Source organism: Saccoglossus kowalevskii, chromosome 11 (assembly GCF_978046115.1).
Source record: "Saccoglossus kowalevskii chromosome 11, keSacKowa6.1, whole genome shotgun sequence".
NCBI lineage: Eukaryota > Metazoa > Hemichordata > Enteropneusta > Harrimaniidae > Saccoglossus > Saccoglossus kowalevskii.
In genome coordinates this window covers 3749797-3765694 of record NC_140651.1, presented here as the reverse complement: position 1 = coordinate 3765694, position 15898 = coordinate 3749797, and the positions used below count along the sequence as shown (strand labels likewise).

Here is a 15898-nt window from a genome sequence, read left to right as displayed (position 1 = left end):
CAAATTTGACAAAACTATTTTTTTTTCTAAGTACTGAGAAATAATTTTTAAACTCATAGTTGCTGTCGACATAGGAAGTAAAGTAAGCAAATAACACCGAATAAACGGCAAGGTAAAGACTATGTCTAATTATAGTAAATACGTACTGCGTGCGTGACTCGAACCGGCGCTCGCGTACGGCACCTAATCGCCTAGCTTCACGCCACTACACGTCTTCCCCTCGGCCACCGGGCATCCCCATAAAAGGATGCTTAATAACCGAGCTTATTACGTGCAGAGAACGTGAAACCCGTCCACGCGATACGCGCCACACAGCATGGCCAGAATGCGGCAAAGGCCTTCAGATCTGGCTGTAGTAGGATGGTGAAAGTAATGGTACAGCATTTTAACAGTGAATAAGTACTGAGAAATAATTTTTAAACTCATAGTTGCTGTCGACATAGGAAGTAAAGTAAGCAAATAACACCGAATAAACGGCAAGGTAAAGACTATGTCTAATTATAGTAAATACGTACTGCGTGCGTGACTCGAACCGGCGCTCGCGTACGGCACCTAATCGCCTAGCTTCACGCCACTACACGTCTTCCCCTCGGCCACCGGGCATCCCCATGTACCATTACTGTACCATTACTTTCACCATCCTACTACAGCCAGATCTGAAGGCCTTTGCCGCATTCTGGCCATGCTGTGTGGCGCGTATCGCGTGGACGGGTTTCACGTTCTCTGCACGTAATAAGCTCGGTTATTAAGCATCCTTTTATGGGGATGCCCGGTGGCCGAGGGGAAGACGTGTTGTGGCGTGAAGCTAGGCGATTAGGTGCCGTACGCGAGCGCCGGTTCGAGTCACGCACGCAGTACGTATTTACTATAATTAGACATAGTCTTTACCTTGCCGTTTATTCGGTGTTATTTGCTTACTTTACTTCCTATGTCGACAGCAACTATGAGTTTAAAAATTATTTCTCAGTACTTATTCACTGTTAAAATGCTGTACCATTACTTTCACCATCCTACTACAGCCAGATCTGAAGGCCTTTGCCGCATTCTGGCCATGCTGTGTGGCGCGTATCGCGTGGACGGGTTTCACGTTCTCTGCACGTAATAAGCTCGGTTATTAAGCATCCTTTTATGGGGATGCCCGGTGGCCGAGGGGAAGACGTGTAGTGGCGTGAAGCTAGGCGATTAGGTGCCGTACGCGAGCGCCGGTTCGAGTCACGCACGCAGTACGTATTTACTATAATTAGACATAGTCTTTACCTTGCCGTTTATTCGGTGTTATTTGCTTATTTTTTTTTCTAGTTTTTTAATTACCCCGGTATTATAATTTAACTAAAAAAATCACCACAGCTGGGCCAGTCTAAATGTACAGCGATGAAAGATAATATTATAATGACACCTGTATTTGAAGCTGTACTGCTATAGTCTTGATCATACAATAATATAATTATAAATCCTGAATGTGAGAAATTGAAACACATTTAGTAAGTACCATAGTAGTCAATGATTGTGGACCACATGGGGTCATAAATGGAATCTTCCATTCCATTATCAGCAGTATTCTCAAGTGAACACAATCCAATAACAAAAACAATTCAAAAAGGGAAGTGAAATCTTGTTTTTTTGAACTGTGTGATAGATGGTCACTGATAAATCAGATGATTTATAAATGGGTTTCCATATTTTTTTGAAAATGTTTAGCACTGACTACAGATTGATAACTATATTTAATTAACATCTCCCGTAGCAACTGTGTTCTATTTTACTATGATTACCAGTATTCACCATCAGACTCATTTTCACTGTCGCTATGGGAACCAATACTTCTCTCATCAAACCAATCATGTTGAAAAAATTTACTCAATAGTCTCTGTCGTAGAAGCTCAATTTCAAAATTGAGGATAGCATTTTTTGGTAGATGTAAAATATCGATCAGGAATTCAAACTGACTTCTATTCAGAATTCCAAGTAAATAGCTTTCATAATAATCACCATAGTGATCATAACATTCCAGATTTAATTCATCAGAATTTGGGAACAATTTACTATTCAACGTGTCAGTACTCCTCATGTAACACGTCTGGAATAACTTCCTGGTGCATAACTGGAGTAAAGAGGTGGTTGTACCACCAAACAACAAATGGATCAGTCTTGGTCCAATTTTCCCAAGATGGCTGCAGCCAGGAAACTCTGCAATGTAGTCCAGTAATTCATTGTACGTCTTAGCAGTGCTGAAATACCCTGAAAAAAACGTAATAGTTACCAATATTGCAATATAACTTATATCTGTTTTACCATATTTGAACAAATGTATTCCATTTTTGGATTAACGCAAGTGCTTTTGAACTGGTTCTAGCGCCTATTTTTTTGGTACTTAGCATTATTGTTACTGAAATGTGTAAGGAACTTGTTTTATCTTGACATGATATTGGTGTTATGTTGTGGTATTCAGTGTAGTACAACATCAGTAGCATTACCTACTAACTAACATTAGAAATACAGTTACAATGTAGGTCAAAATCAGATCTGCATTTTGGCAATTCTGCTGAACAATAATGGACCATAAAAGCTGTATCCAGTACATGAAAATTTGAAAATAAAACTTAACACATGTTTACCTCTGTCAACAAGGTGAGCAATAAATTGATAATTATTAGACATCATTGGAGTAGTAGAACAAACAACTCTAGATGACATCAGAGACACAAACAATGGTGATACATGCCTATAAAATAAATAGAAACATTTAAAGCACATTGATGTATCAAGGGCACAAAGCAAATCATCTCTCTAAAAGTTTTCACTGGACACAAAGGCAATATTTCGGCCACAATTATTATAAATTTTACTGGACATTGTCAGAATAGTGAAGGCAATATTTTGGCTGCAATTATTATAAATGTCACTGCACATTGTCAGAATAGTGAAGACAATATTTTGGCTGCAATTATTATAAATGTCACTGGACATTGTCAGAATAGTGAAGGCAATATTTTGGCCACAATTATTATAAATTTTACAGGACATTGTCTGAATGGTGAAAGGCAATATTTTGGCCACAATTATTATAAATGTCACTGGACATTGTCAGAATAGTGAAGGCAATATTTCGGCCACAATTATTATAAATTTTACAGGACATTGTCTGAATGGAGAAAGGCAATATTTTGGCCACAATTATTATAAATTTCACTGGACATTGTCAGAAAAGTGGAAGGCAATATTTTGGCCACAATTATTATAAATATCACGAATATCTCCAAAAATATATAGGCCAGTGACACCAAAACTGCACTGTATACATGCATTCATTACATAAACAGTTTTGAACAACATTTAATTAACTTATCCAGGCCACTAAAAAGCGTTGATAATGACAGACAGGAAAAAAATATTTTATTATTACAGGTAACTACATTTAGCAGCAATATACAAAATGCAGCACAATTCATGCAAACATTGTTAATGTTATTCTATATTAGTTTCCAATTAGTCAAGCTGCAATCACAAGATTACCTGCCATGCTCAGATAAATCATTAACCCAACCAAATATATCCGGATCAGCCCTGCATTCAAGTAGTCGTAACACGTTTCTAGTATCCCCCCTTGACATGCATTCAAACAGTGCTGTTCTATCTTGTTTATTTTGAGCATTTATCTGAAAGATATTAATAGATACAGTTATAGGAAGGGTTAGTTCACATTGACCAATCACTAAGGCACATTAAGTTATAATGCAAACAAAAATAGTACACTTGTCACCAAGTTCAGAAAATGAAAAGTCCATCATGATTGATAGATCAGAGGTCAATTCTAGAGGAGATAAGTGTGAGAGCCATCAATGATCTGAGGTCAATTCTTGTGCAGGTAGAGTCAATTCTCTAATGGCTGACAGGTCAGAGGTCAATTCTAGAGGTGATAGATGTGGGAGCCATCAATCAACTTAGTTTCAATGTAAACAAATGATTTCGGTCACATGTAAATGCTTGACGCAATAAGATATCCCCCATAATTTTACGGTGATAAAAGCTCATTGTCGAAACGAAGTTTTACCCATTCACGTTTCGCCACAATAAACATCATATTCTTGAATAGGTGTCAGGAAAGATTGAAATGTTCAAAAAATTACGCCTATTTCGGAGATTATATGGTAGGTGTGGGAGCCATCAATGATCTGAGGTCAGTTCTGGTGCAGGTAGAGTCAATTCTCTAATGGTTGACAGGTCAGAAGTCAATTCCAGAATCAAAGGGTAGAGGTAGGGTTCTCCCCAGTAGAGCGTTATAGAACAGCTCCCTCCCCTCCTAACTCTATGATATTGGAGATCACTATGCGTTAAACTGAATACAACAGAGGTGATTAACATTTGCTATTGTTACACAGTAGTCAAGGTGCCAAATCCATAATGCACAGGTTAGAGTGTTACCATAACAATTGATGAATTCAAGCACCATATGTTTCCTAATGATGTAGTATATAACATACCTGTATTTGTGGTCTTGACAACAGAAATGGTATAGCATGATCTTTGCTTTCAAGACTATGAACTTCTTGGTAAGGATTTTCAATGCTATTCATACCATGTGGAAATGAGGTACATACAGATAGCAATGGAGTATTACCAAAGCAGTCCTTGGCATTAACATCAGCTCCATTATCAGATAACACTTCGGCCAAGGACAGGTCATTGCAGTTTATTAAAGTATCATGTAGAGGTGTTTTGTTGTTTTCATCTCTCACATTGGGATCAGCTCCATGACCTGAAAAATCATATCATTTCAATAAAAACAAGTAACAGCATTACCCCTGGTACGTACATGTAGTTCCAGTGAGTTATCAAGTTTAAGAAATAAATGACACTCAAACGTGAAACATCGCTTCAGGGTGCTCCACAAAATCACTCTTTTCGGCAATATTACCGCCTGTGGTGCTTTATTTTCATGTCGTACACAAACATGAATATATCTGCGATACAATTTTGATGTTAATTTACAAGTTCAGAGCAATGTCCGAGTGATTTTCATGTAAAAGCTACAGGAAAGCATGATTCAGACAGTCGTTTTGACTGTTTATGCAAATGCAATGTGTTAATCCTGAGTTTTTTGTTTTATCTCTAGGTATGTTTATATAATTACATTGAAATGATATGCTATGAGCTGTTTGTCCGGTCACTTCAGGGGCGTTGTGACTCGTCGGCACTCCACAAAGTAGTCCGTCCCAAGTGAGTGCGGATGGCACGAGCTGAGGTGTGCACGAAAGGGGAGGGACTAACTTCCTTAGTGTATGTGCGCAAAAAAAGACGTTCGTGGTTACAGAGGTTGTAAACTTGATCGATTCTTATTTTTCCAGTGGAAACAGTTACTAGAAGGAAAAAAGATGGTTTTCACCCTATTGTCGATGACAAGACGAACAAAGCTGTGGGTACTGCCCTAGATTAGTTTATTGGCGAATGTGACGGGCCTGGCTGGTCATGATAATAGCGGGGTTCATTCGAGGGGAGCGTCAACAAATCATTCCTCAACAATATGCTTTGAATATGCGAATGCTTCTTGAATTTAATCTATGACATGTATCCCCGCAATGAAATGATTGTTGACCAACAGCATTGCGTAAAAAAAGGTATACGTGTCCATGTTTTGTAACGTATGTGTCACACACATATTTGTGTATATTTGGCATTGGGCAACTGGGTATGCCCGTGCCACACAGCCATATCGCAAAGTTTTTTTTGTTTTTTTTAATTTGTTGGAGCCTTTTTTCCACATTGCATAACGCCATTATTGCCTAGCGAACAAGACGCATTATGGAAAATGTTGTACTATGCTATCCATTGCAAGCACGGAACTAAATAAGAAGCTCTATGATTTAAGTAAGAAAACTGCTTTAAAAAGATTGTGGGGACCCATGAGCATTGAACACGATTCAATAAGTCTTTTCAAATTGGATAATAGAGTAATGCATGATGTTAGCTTACGGAATTAACACCTTCGGTTGAAATGATAACAGCTATGTACCAAATAAACAACTGGGCAGACCATACAAATTACATTTCCCATTATGCACTGGTGCAATCCCTGGGATTGCAGAGTCGCACTTTAAGGCATGTCAGACACATACCTCTCAAACTGCATTTGTTTAAACAAAATGGCCACCTGTCATCCATTTTGATTCTGATCTAAAACACGAAATGATTTGTATAAAAGTCCCACAATGTCTGATGTTTGTACCGAGTTTGAACAAAACTAGTCTGGTTTTGGAATGGAAGGAATGCTTGATTTTGATAAATGCCATTTGGCCATTTTGAATTGAAACGAATAGACGTACATATGTATGCCAATATATATATGTGAATGAAAAAATGATCGGTTAAGGCATTTGTTGATCGTTCTGGATAGCTTTACGATTGCAGGACTCACCCTACATAGTCATGGAATCTATGCATAAATTCGCATAAAAGGTGGTCGACCTGTGGCGATGACCACACCTGTTTGATTTCCCACTAGCCCCTTATCTACATTTATCAGATATAAACCCTGACATTCCCCACCACACGATATGTGGGGACGTAGACAATCACTGATGAAGCTAAATCGGTAGTGTGCAAACACCTGTAGTAAACAAAAATGCCATATGATCATGTTAATTTCCATTGTCCAAAATATTTAAACAAACTGAGACACTTTGTGGATGTGTAATCCTGAGGATATTGTTGATTATTTTTAACCTGATTTATTCAGACACTACCAGACTTCTCTGAGCATCAATGTCCTAAGTTTATCACCATAATTTCTATGGGAATGGGTCTGGTGCATAAATACAATGTATGAAAACATTTTATCTGTTGAACTCACCAAGGAACACCCAAGCAAGGTGAACTATTTCATTGATAACTTCTTTGACTGTCAGATTCTTCTTGTGACCAAATCCAATCACTGCATTTGGACCAAAGATTGCATCAGAACCTTCGTTATTGCGTTTCTTTACTGTATTATTGAAAAACTCCACCATCAACTGCAGGGGAGAGCATCCTGGGTTCAGAAACTCGGATCCAAAGGTCTGCAATCAAGAATAAAAGTTTTTAATTTACTGTGAAATGTGCTTTTACAGGCTGCTTATTTTGGCTCAATTTGTACAACATGGCTATCATAAAGCTATGAAGTCAATTGCACTAGGCTGATAATAGAAACGTGCAATAATAAATTAAATGAAAATACTATGTAAGCAATTCTTTTTTTGTAGGTCACATCAAATTCTCTCAAGTCTTTTTTTTAGTTTCCAGTAGTAACACAAAGCTAGGTGTTGTGAGTTCCCTGACAGAATAGGAAAAGCACACCAGGCTTAGCATATTTTCCTTTAACAAGTCTTTCCCATTGCTATTTTATTAGGCTGAACTGACATTTGAGGACAAGTGAAGGATTTTATAAAAAAAATCTTGAAAAATCGGAAAGCTGAAAACTAAATTATTATGCAAATCAGGTAATTATTATGGATGTAAAAATGTATATAAACCCAAAACTAATTAGATTGTTGGATTATCTTAGAGCACCTGTGTACCATGTTTCATTAAAATGTAATGATCAGCAGAAAAGACTAAAAATTTACTAATTATGCAAATTAATTAACATGCACAGATATTACCTTAAAACCAATAAGGTTTGTGCATTGTCATATTACATCTATGTACCATGTTTTATTGAAATGTAATGATCAGTGCTTGAGAGTGGAGAATTTGCTAATCATTATGCAAATTTGGTAATAATATGCATGGACTTTTACTCAAGACTAATTAGGTCTGCGCATTGTCCCAGAGCATCTACATTGTAAGTAACAAGTTTCATCAAAATCCATTAAGTGGTTTATTTCGCTATTGTTTCAAGAGTTTAGATATAAACAATGACCACTGGAAGTCTGCAAGCAGTTATAAAGTGTATTCATAAATACAAATGAAATATATAACCAAAGAAAATAAACAAATATATTAGCAGTTTGCATGTAAACTCAAACAAGAAAAAGCCATATTTTCTCGATTTTTATCATGAAACAGCATGGGGAAGGCGAACTGATGACATCTTGGCTTACCTCATTCAGAGGCCGCTGGCCACCCACTACTGTTGGCGTAACAATTTAGCATCCAAGTTGCATAGGGGAACAGTGCATTCTGGGCATGTATGTACTGAATCCAGAAAGTAAAAAACATTAAACATGGCTGCTGGATTAGTTAACCTCAAAGTATTTGTAATAGAATACATATTATATACATGTATTTTAAATTATTTTTCTTTTCAATATACTTTTTCATGGTGTAATACCGGTATAAATATTTTTCTGACAACATTTCGTTGGTAGATTTTAGAAAATCCTAGATTAGAAAGCTCATCTTCATTATACTCTGTGTGTATTTCTGTAATGCACATTCCCAGGTTTCTCTGCTTTATTTATAACTCCAACATTTTTTTTGTCCAGCAAATCTACGATTTCATTATTTAAAAACTGCATGCATAAAGAAAATACAGAATACTTAAATATGTTTTTTGAAATAAAACAAGTACACAACATGTACTATAAAGGTGACACATAATAATAATTCTCTGACATTTTTGTTTTATAAAAAAATTTTGGATTATAAGGCATGTTGTATCTTCATATTCTTTGTGAACATTTTCTATACCATGATTTGTTAGTCTCAGTTACCCTAAGTTTCTTTAGTTCTGTTATCAGGGATCTCGCCAGCGAAATGGGAGTGCCGGTCACTCATGAATATTAATGAGCTCGGTCACAGTGCAAATATTTTTTTTTATTGGAGTCAAAATATTATGTATCACAATTTAGAAGAATTCAGAAACAAATGAATTATTGTGGCAATGTCTATTGTAACAGGTTAAAATGAAACGCATTTGAAATGTTTCAGCCAGGAATATGTTCATGACTTTCATCGTATTTACTTCAAAAATATCGACCAGATAATTATTTGCCGCATTGCTGTTTAATATTTGTACAATCAGTTTCTACAACGTTTACATTTAATTTATGAATGAACAAATAAAACAAAGTTATGACGTGTTATAACTGACTGTGCGATGTTATACACCGGTTATACCACTAATTCCTCTTACTCAGTCATGATGTCATGCAAAAAATGTTACTTCTTTTTTTTTATATGAGTCAGTATAGTATATTATGACAATCCTGCACTTGGGCCCCAGTCGGTTTGTATGATGGGTATTTTAGCTTTATAGCAAATACTGTAGAATACTTTATTTTCGCTTGGAATTTATTTTCGCTATTTTCTCTGAAGGGATGTTTCCGTGAAAATAAAATCCAGTGAATATACTTTTTTTCCTATATTTCACATTAAACTCATCAAAAATCAGTGAAAATAAATTCCACACAAAACGCCCAAAAAACCTTTTCAGCGAAAATTAATTCCAGTGAAAATAAAGTATTCCACAGTAGACACATGTTAAAAAGGTAACAGCACAGTGGAATAGTCCTGCATTGTAGTATTTCGGCACTTGGGTTTTTAGCTGGTTATGGGTGTTACTTTCATCATGGATGTAAAACAGGTAATACCACAGATGTAGCTAAACTAATGAGCTAATTAAATATTGTAGTTAGGGTGAACCATGTGTTGGTATGGTGTAAAACCAGTAGTAAAAAGAATAGAATTTAACAAAGATTTAATTTAAATTTATTACCAGCTTGCAACATGTTCAACGAGAAGGAGTGAAATAGATATTGTAAACCAAATGCAATTGAATAAATATGGAACTCTGTTTTTAAATCTGTGACGGAACAAAGAGTAAATTAATTAATAATGAAAATCAATAAATACAATGTTAATTCAACACTGTGGGACTGTGATGTTTAATGTACAGTCCACTAGTAGCATGCAATGAATGTGTATTACTAGAATTAATGAGTTTAAGTTCATACCTCAGGAACTCTATGACCAGTATCAGCACCTGAAATAAATCACAAACAACAATGAACACAATTTAACCTAATGAATGCTTAATTGAAAACTAAGTTATGACAATGCCATGATCTATACTGAAGGGTAACAGCTGACTACAATCACTGATGATCCATTGTTTTGTGAAATCGGTCTCAGCTGACAATGTTTGTTATTTTTAACCAGACCACTAAGAGGGTAAAAGACATTTGTCACGACTATAAAAAAAAATGATTATCAGAATCTGAGTTTCTGAACATACCACAATAAAATTGAGCTAGAAGAACAAAATATACTTTGCTACAAATTTCTGATACTGTATATTTCACGATTTTTGCACAATACATAGGGGTTTGACAAATAAATTAAATAGCAGGCCATCATCCTGTAACAACAGGCCAAAACAAAAATAGCGAAGCGAAGCGCTGGAGCGAGGCCAACATAGGCAGACAAAGGGAGAAAGTTGACGGCAAATTTTGGTTTGTAGCCGAACATACGGCCAGCTCTTAAACCCCTGATACATGTAGGTTTCAACAACACACAAATAACAAGTAATTGCCATTACATAGTTTCTGAAAGTCTAAGAAATATAAAGTTTGAACATGAACAGTCAGATAATTCAGTAAAACAAAATGGTCATCAGTCGGTCATTTTGAGATTATGCTTTAATGTCTTATTAAGTTCAATGTACATACTAAGTGTGAACAAAAAGCAACAAAATGCATGACATTAAAACAACCACAATTCAGCCATCTTGAATCTGATAACACAATGAATAAATACGCACATGTGTGAAATGATATTAAAACAAAATAGCCACCAGTCGGCCATTTTAAATCTGCTCTGCAAAAACAAAATGACATGCATCAAGGCCCCATAATGTCCAATGTACCGGTATGTACCAAGTTTTAATGAAATCTGCCAAAAAATATATCTAAAAGCAGGTTCCGGAATGGCAGAAATGCTTGATATTGATGATTCTTTATTCCAAAATGATCTACATTCGATCATCTTGAAATAAATGGATGTGCATATGTCGCAATGTTTAAATACACTGAGGTAAAAATATAAATCCCTGTATTCTGATAGGTGCTACAGGGGGAGCCCATGTTGATTTTGAAAGAATAAGTGAACAAGTTTAAGACTAATTCAAAAATTACCCGAACATTTGTAGGAAAGTTAGACTTGCAGCATCCCTGTGTTATGCCTACAGCATCCCTGTGTTATGCCTGCAGCATTTCTGTGTTTTGCCTGCAGCATTCCTGTGTTTTGCCTACAGCATCCATGCTATACCTGCAGCATCCCTGTGTTATGCCTATAGCATCCCTGTTATGCCTGTAGCATTCCTGTGTTATGCCTGCAGCATTCCTGTGTTATGCCTGTAGCATTCCTGTGTTATGCCTGCAGCATCTGTGTTTCACCTGCAGCATTCCCATGTTTTGCTTGCAGCATTCCTATGTTCTATCTGCAGCATCTCTGTGTTATACCTGCAGCATCTCTGTGTTATGCCTACAGCATTCCTGTGTTATACCAGCTGCATCCCTGTGTTAGGCCTACAGCATTCCTGTGTTATACCAGCAGCATCCCTGTGTTATGCCTACAGCATTCCTGTGTTATACCTGTAGCATTCCTGTGTTATGCCTACAGCATTCCTGTTAAACCAGCAGCATTCTGGTGTTTTGCCTGTACCATTCGTGTTATACCTGTATCATCCATGTGTTAAGCCCACATCATTCCTATGTTATACCAGCAGCATTCCTGTGTTTTTCCTGCAGCATTCCTGTGTTATGCCTGCAGAATACCTGCAGCACCCCTGTGTTATGCCAGCTGCATCCCTGTGTTAGGCCTACAGCATTCCTGTGTTATACCAGCAGCATCCCTGTGTTATGCCTACAGCATTCCTGTGTTATACCAGCGGCATTCCTGTGTTATGCCTGCAGCATCCCTGTGTTAGGCCTACAGCATTCCTGTGTTATACCAGCAGCATCCCTGTGTTATGCCTACAGCATTCCTGTGTTATACCAGCGGCATTCCTGTGTTATGCCTGCAGCACCCATGTGTTATGCCTACAGCATTCCTGTGTTATACCAGCTGCATTCCTGTGTTATGCCTGTAGCATCCCTGTGTTATACCAGTGGCATTCCTGTGTTATGCCTGCAGTATTTCTGTGTTATGCCTGCAGCATTCCTGTGTTATGCATGCAGCATGCCTGTGTCATACCAGCGGCATTGCTGCAGCATCCCTGTTATGCCTGCAGCATCCCTGTGTTATACCAGTGGCATTGCTGTGTTATGCCTGCAGCATTGCTGTGTTATGCCTGCAGCATTCCTATAATTTATCTGCAGCATCCCTGTTATGCTTGCAGCATCCCTGTTATGCATGCAGCATTCCAGTTTTAGGCCTGCACCATCCTTGTCTTGTACTTGTACCATGTCTCTGTTAACCCTGTAGCATTCCTGTGTTATGCCTTCAGCATTCCTGTGTTATGCCTCCAGCACCCTATGTTAGCCTCCAGCATTCCTGTGGTATACCAGCTGCATTCCTGTGTTATGCCTGTAGCATCCCTGCTATGCCTGTAGCATCCATGTGTTATACCTGCAGCATTCTTTTGTTATGCCTGCATCATCTCTGTGTAATGCTGTAGCATCCGTGTTATACATGCAGCATCCCTGTGTTATGCCTACAGCATTCCTGTGTTATGCCTGCAGCATCCCTGTGTTAGGCCTACAACATTCCTGTGTTAAGCCTGCAGCATCTCTGTGTTATGCCTGCAGCATCTCTGTATTATGCCTGCAGCGTCCCTGTGTTATACCAGTGGCATTCCTGTGTTATGCCTGCAGTTTATTTGTGTTATGCCTGCAATATATCTGTGTTATGCCTGCAGCATTCCCATGTTTTATCTGCAGCATCCCTGTGTTATACCAGCCGCATTCCTGTGTTATGCCTGTAGCATCCCTGTGTTATACCAGTGGCATTCCTGTGTTATGCCTATAGCATTCCTGTGTTATGTCTGCAGCATTGCTGTGTTATGCCTGCAGCATTCCTGTTTTATCTGCAGCATCCCTGTTATGCTTGCAGCATCTGTGTTACGCCCATAGCATGCCAGTTTTAGGCCTGCACCATCCTTGTCTTATACCTGTACCATGCCTGTGTTAATCCTGCAGCACCCCTGTGTTATGCCTGCAGCATACCTGTGTTACGCCTGCAGCACCCCTGTGTCATGCCTGCAGCACCCATGTTATACCTGCAGCATCCCTGTGTTATACCTGCAGCATTCTTTTGTTATGCCTGCATCATCTCTGTGTAATGCTGTACCATCCAAGTTATACCTGCAGTATCCCTGTGTTATGCCTACAGCATTCTTGTGTTATACTAGCTGCATCCCTGTGGTATGCCTGCAGCATCCCTGGGTTATGCCGACAGCATTCCTGTGTTATACCAGTGGCATTCCTGTGTTATGCCTGCAGCATCTCTGTTTTATGCCTGCAGCATCCCTGTGTTATACCAGTGGCATTCCTGTGTTATGCCTGCAGCATCCCTGTATTATACCAGTGGCATTCCTGTGTTATGCCTGCAGCATTCCCATGTTTTATCTGCAGCATCCCTGTGTTATACCAGCGGCATTTCTGTGTTATGCCTGTAGCATCCCTGTGTTATACCAGTGGCATTCCTGTGTTATGCCTATAGCATTCCTGTGTTATGTCTGCAGCATTGCTGTGTTATACCAGCTGCATCCCTGTGGTATGCCTGCAGCATCCCTGGGTTATGTCGACAGCATTTCTGTGTTATGCCTGTAGCATCCCTGTGTTATACCAGTGGCATTCCTGTGTTATGCCTATAGCATTCCTGTGTTATGTCTGCAGCATTGCTGTGTTATACCAGCTGCATCCCTGTGGTATGCCTGCAGCATCCCTGGGTTATGTCGACAGCATTCCTGTGTTATGCCTGCAGCATTCCTGTGTTATACCAGTGACATTCCTGTGTTATGCCTGCAGCATCTCTGTTTTATGCCTGCAGCATCCCTGTGTTATACCAGTGGCATTCCTGTGTTATGCCTGCAGCATCCCTGTGTTATACCAGTGGCATTCCTGTGTTATGCCTGCAGTATTTCTGTGTTATGCCTGCAGCATTCCCATGTTTTATCTGCAGCATCCCTGTGTTATACCAGCGGCATTCCTGTGTTATGCCTGTAGCATCCCTGTGTTATACCTATGGCATTCCTGTGTTATGTCTGCAGCATTGCTGTGTTATGCCTGCAGCATTCCTGTTTTATCTGCAGCATCCCTGTTATGCTTGCAGCATCTGTGTTACGCCTATAGCATTCCAGATTTAGGCCTGCACCATCCTTGTCTTATACCTGTACCATGCCTGTGTTAACCCTGTAGCATTCCTGTGTTATGCCTTCAGCATACCTGTGTTATGCCTACAGCACCCGTGTTATTCCTGCAGCACCCTGTGTTAGCCTACAGCATTCATGAGTTATGCCTACACCATACCTGTGTCATACCTGTACCATTCCTGCATTAACCCTGTAGCATCTCTGTGTTATACCTGCAACATCCTTTTGTTATACCACACTTCTCTTGCTCCACCAATTTATGGTAAGACTATTCATTGTACCCCCCTTCACTTACCCTAACTCAAACCCTAACCCTTGATTCAATTGTATAAACCCCTCTAGATGTACATGCAGGTGTTCTCAAGAATATCTCAAGCGAGGCATATACAAATAATTTGTGGGCAATGGAAGGTAGGGATAGAGTTAGAATTAGGGCAGGGGGTTCAAAGGAAAGTCTTTCCAGCATTTATCTAATTTCTAGACGTTCCAGCCCTAGTCCTTATTGGCTCTGGTTAAAAAAAAATGTTACGACCCTGGTTTGGATGTTATGGCCCCTAACAGGTTGGTTGTTACGACTATGATATAAATTTTATATGTGTTCATATCTTAAACGTACAACAAGGGCCGTAATGTCTTTTATTTATCAGGGCCATAAGCGACCAGGGCTAAATCGTTCTGACAACATCTGTCTAATTCGATGGAGAGAGTGTAACCAGAGGAACAGTAATTAGGTATCTCGGCTCGCTAATGAACATATGGAATATTAATGTATTTGCATTGTGTTATCAAACCGTAAACCTTATTATTCAAAAGCAGCACGTTAATATAAAGCAATACACCAACTATTAGTATTTATATTTTTTCATAACACACACACCTTTTTCCGCCAATAATTTAGCTAATTCTAGATGTACAGGACTTGGTTGACCCAGTTCATCATACCCACTCAAAACAATGAACAGTGGAGTTCTCTGATAAAAGCCTTCATCCAAATGCGAAGGAACTTGCGTTTCCTGAATGATTTTTTCAGCTTCGGCGTATCTTCTTTCTTCGAGCGATCTCGTCAGACGTGTCTCATGAATTCCGAACATCACATTGAAACCACCGTGTCCTGCGCCACCAGCCGCCGCCATTGTTGTTGACAACTTCGTCGCCTGCAAAGTTTACTTAGTAAATGTTGCAAAGACGAAAGCTAAAAACAACTACTATCCGATTGTATAAATCAACATATATTCGAATATTTGTAGCCTTCCCGTTGGAGTTTTCATTTACCCTTTGTCTCGTACTCCGTATGAAATAAAAACAAACAAATAATGTCTACGAACAGGGCGCTGCCATGTTTTCTAAGTTGCGTGGTATTCTGGGAAAGTGGACTGAACCATCGTAGTACATGGTATAATGGTGGGGTGAATATCAATGCTCATGGTATATTATTATTACACTATGAGCTGTTAAAGCAATTATTATTACCTTAATATTAATATTATGCAAAATTAGTTGTAATACACAATTTGCGATTACGTTGGACGTTTTTTGATGAGGTGATTACCTCCATAAACCCTCCAAGTAAAGTTCAAATAGTTTGTTCCGAAGCTTTATAACACCGGGGGT

At 38.7% G+C, this 15898-nt stretch overlaps 1 protein-coding gene across 1 annotated transcript; it reads right to left on the bottom strand.

Annotated features, from left to right (window-relative positions):
• Positions 1–632: 632 nt before the first annotated feature.
• On the bottom strand, positions 633–15645 carry LOC100377111 (uncharacterized). Its single transcript, XM_078007024.2, has 7 exons — positions 15165–15645; positions 9930–9958; positions 6848–7052; positions 4482–4756; positions 3514–3656; positions 2616–2722; positions 633–2238 (listed from the first exon to the last, which is right to left on the bottom strand). The coding sequence occupies exons 1-7, from the start codon at positions 15418–15420 to the stop codon at positions 1769–1771; spliced, it is 1485 nt and encodes a 494-aa protein (XP_077863150.1). The 5' UTR covers positions 15421–15645; the 3' UTR covers positions 633–1768.
• Positions 15646–15898: the final 253 nt, after the last annotated feature.

Bases quoted from the DNA above. Each gene is read 5' to 3' on its own strand.
- LOC100377111 (XM_078007024.2), bottom strand. From the start codon at position 15,420: ATGGCGGCGGCTGGTGGCGCAGGACACGGTGGTTTCAATGTGATGTTC. The intron at 7,053-9,929 runs GTATGAACTTAA...TCTTGATTGCAG, and splicing joins CTGGTCATAGAGTTCCTGAG to ACCTTTGGATCCGAGTTTCT. The intron at 4,757-6,847 runs GTGAGTTCAACA...ATGATTTTTCAG, and splicing joins CCTTGCTTGGGTGTTCCTTG to GTCATGGAGCTGATCCCAAT.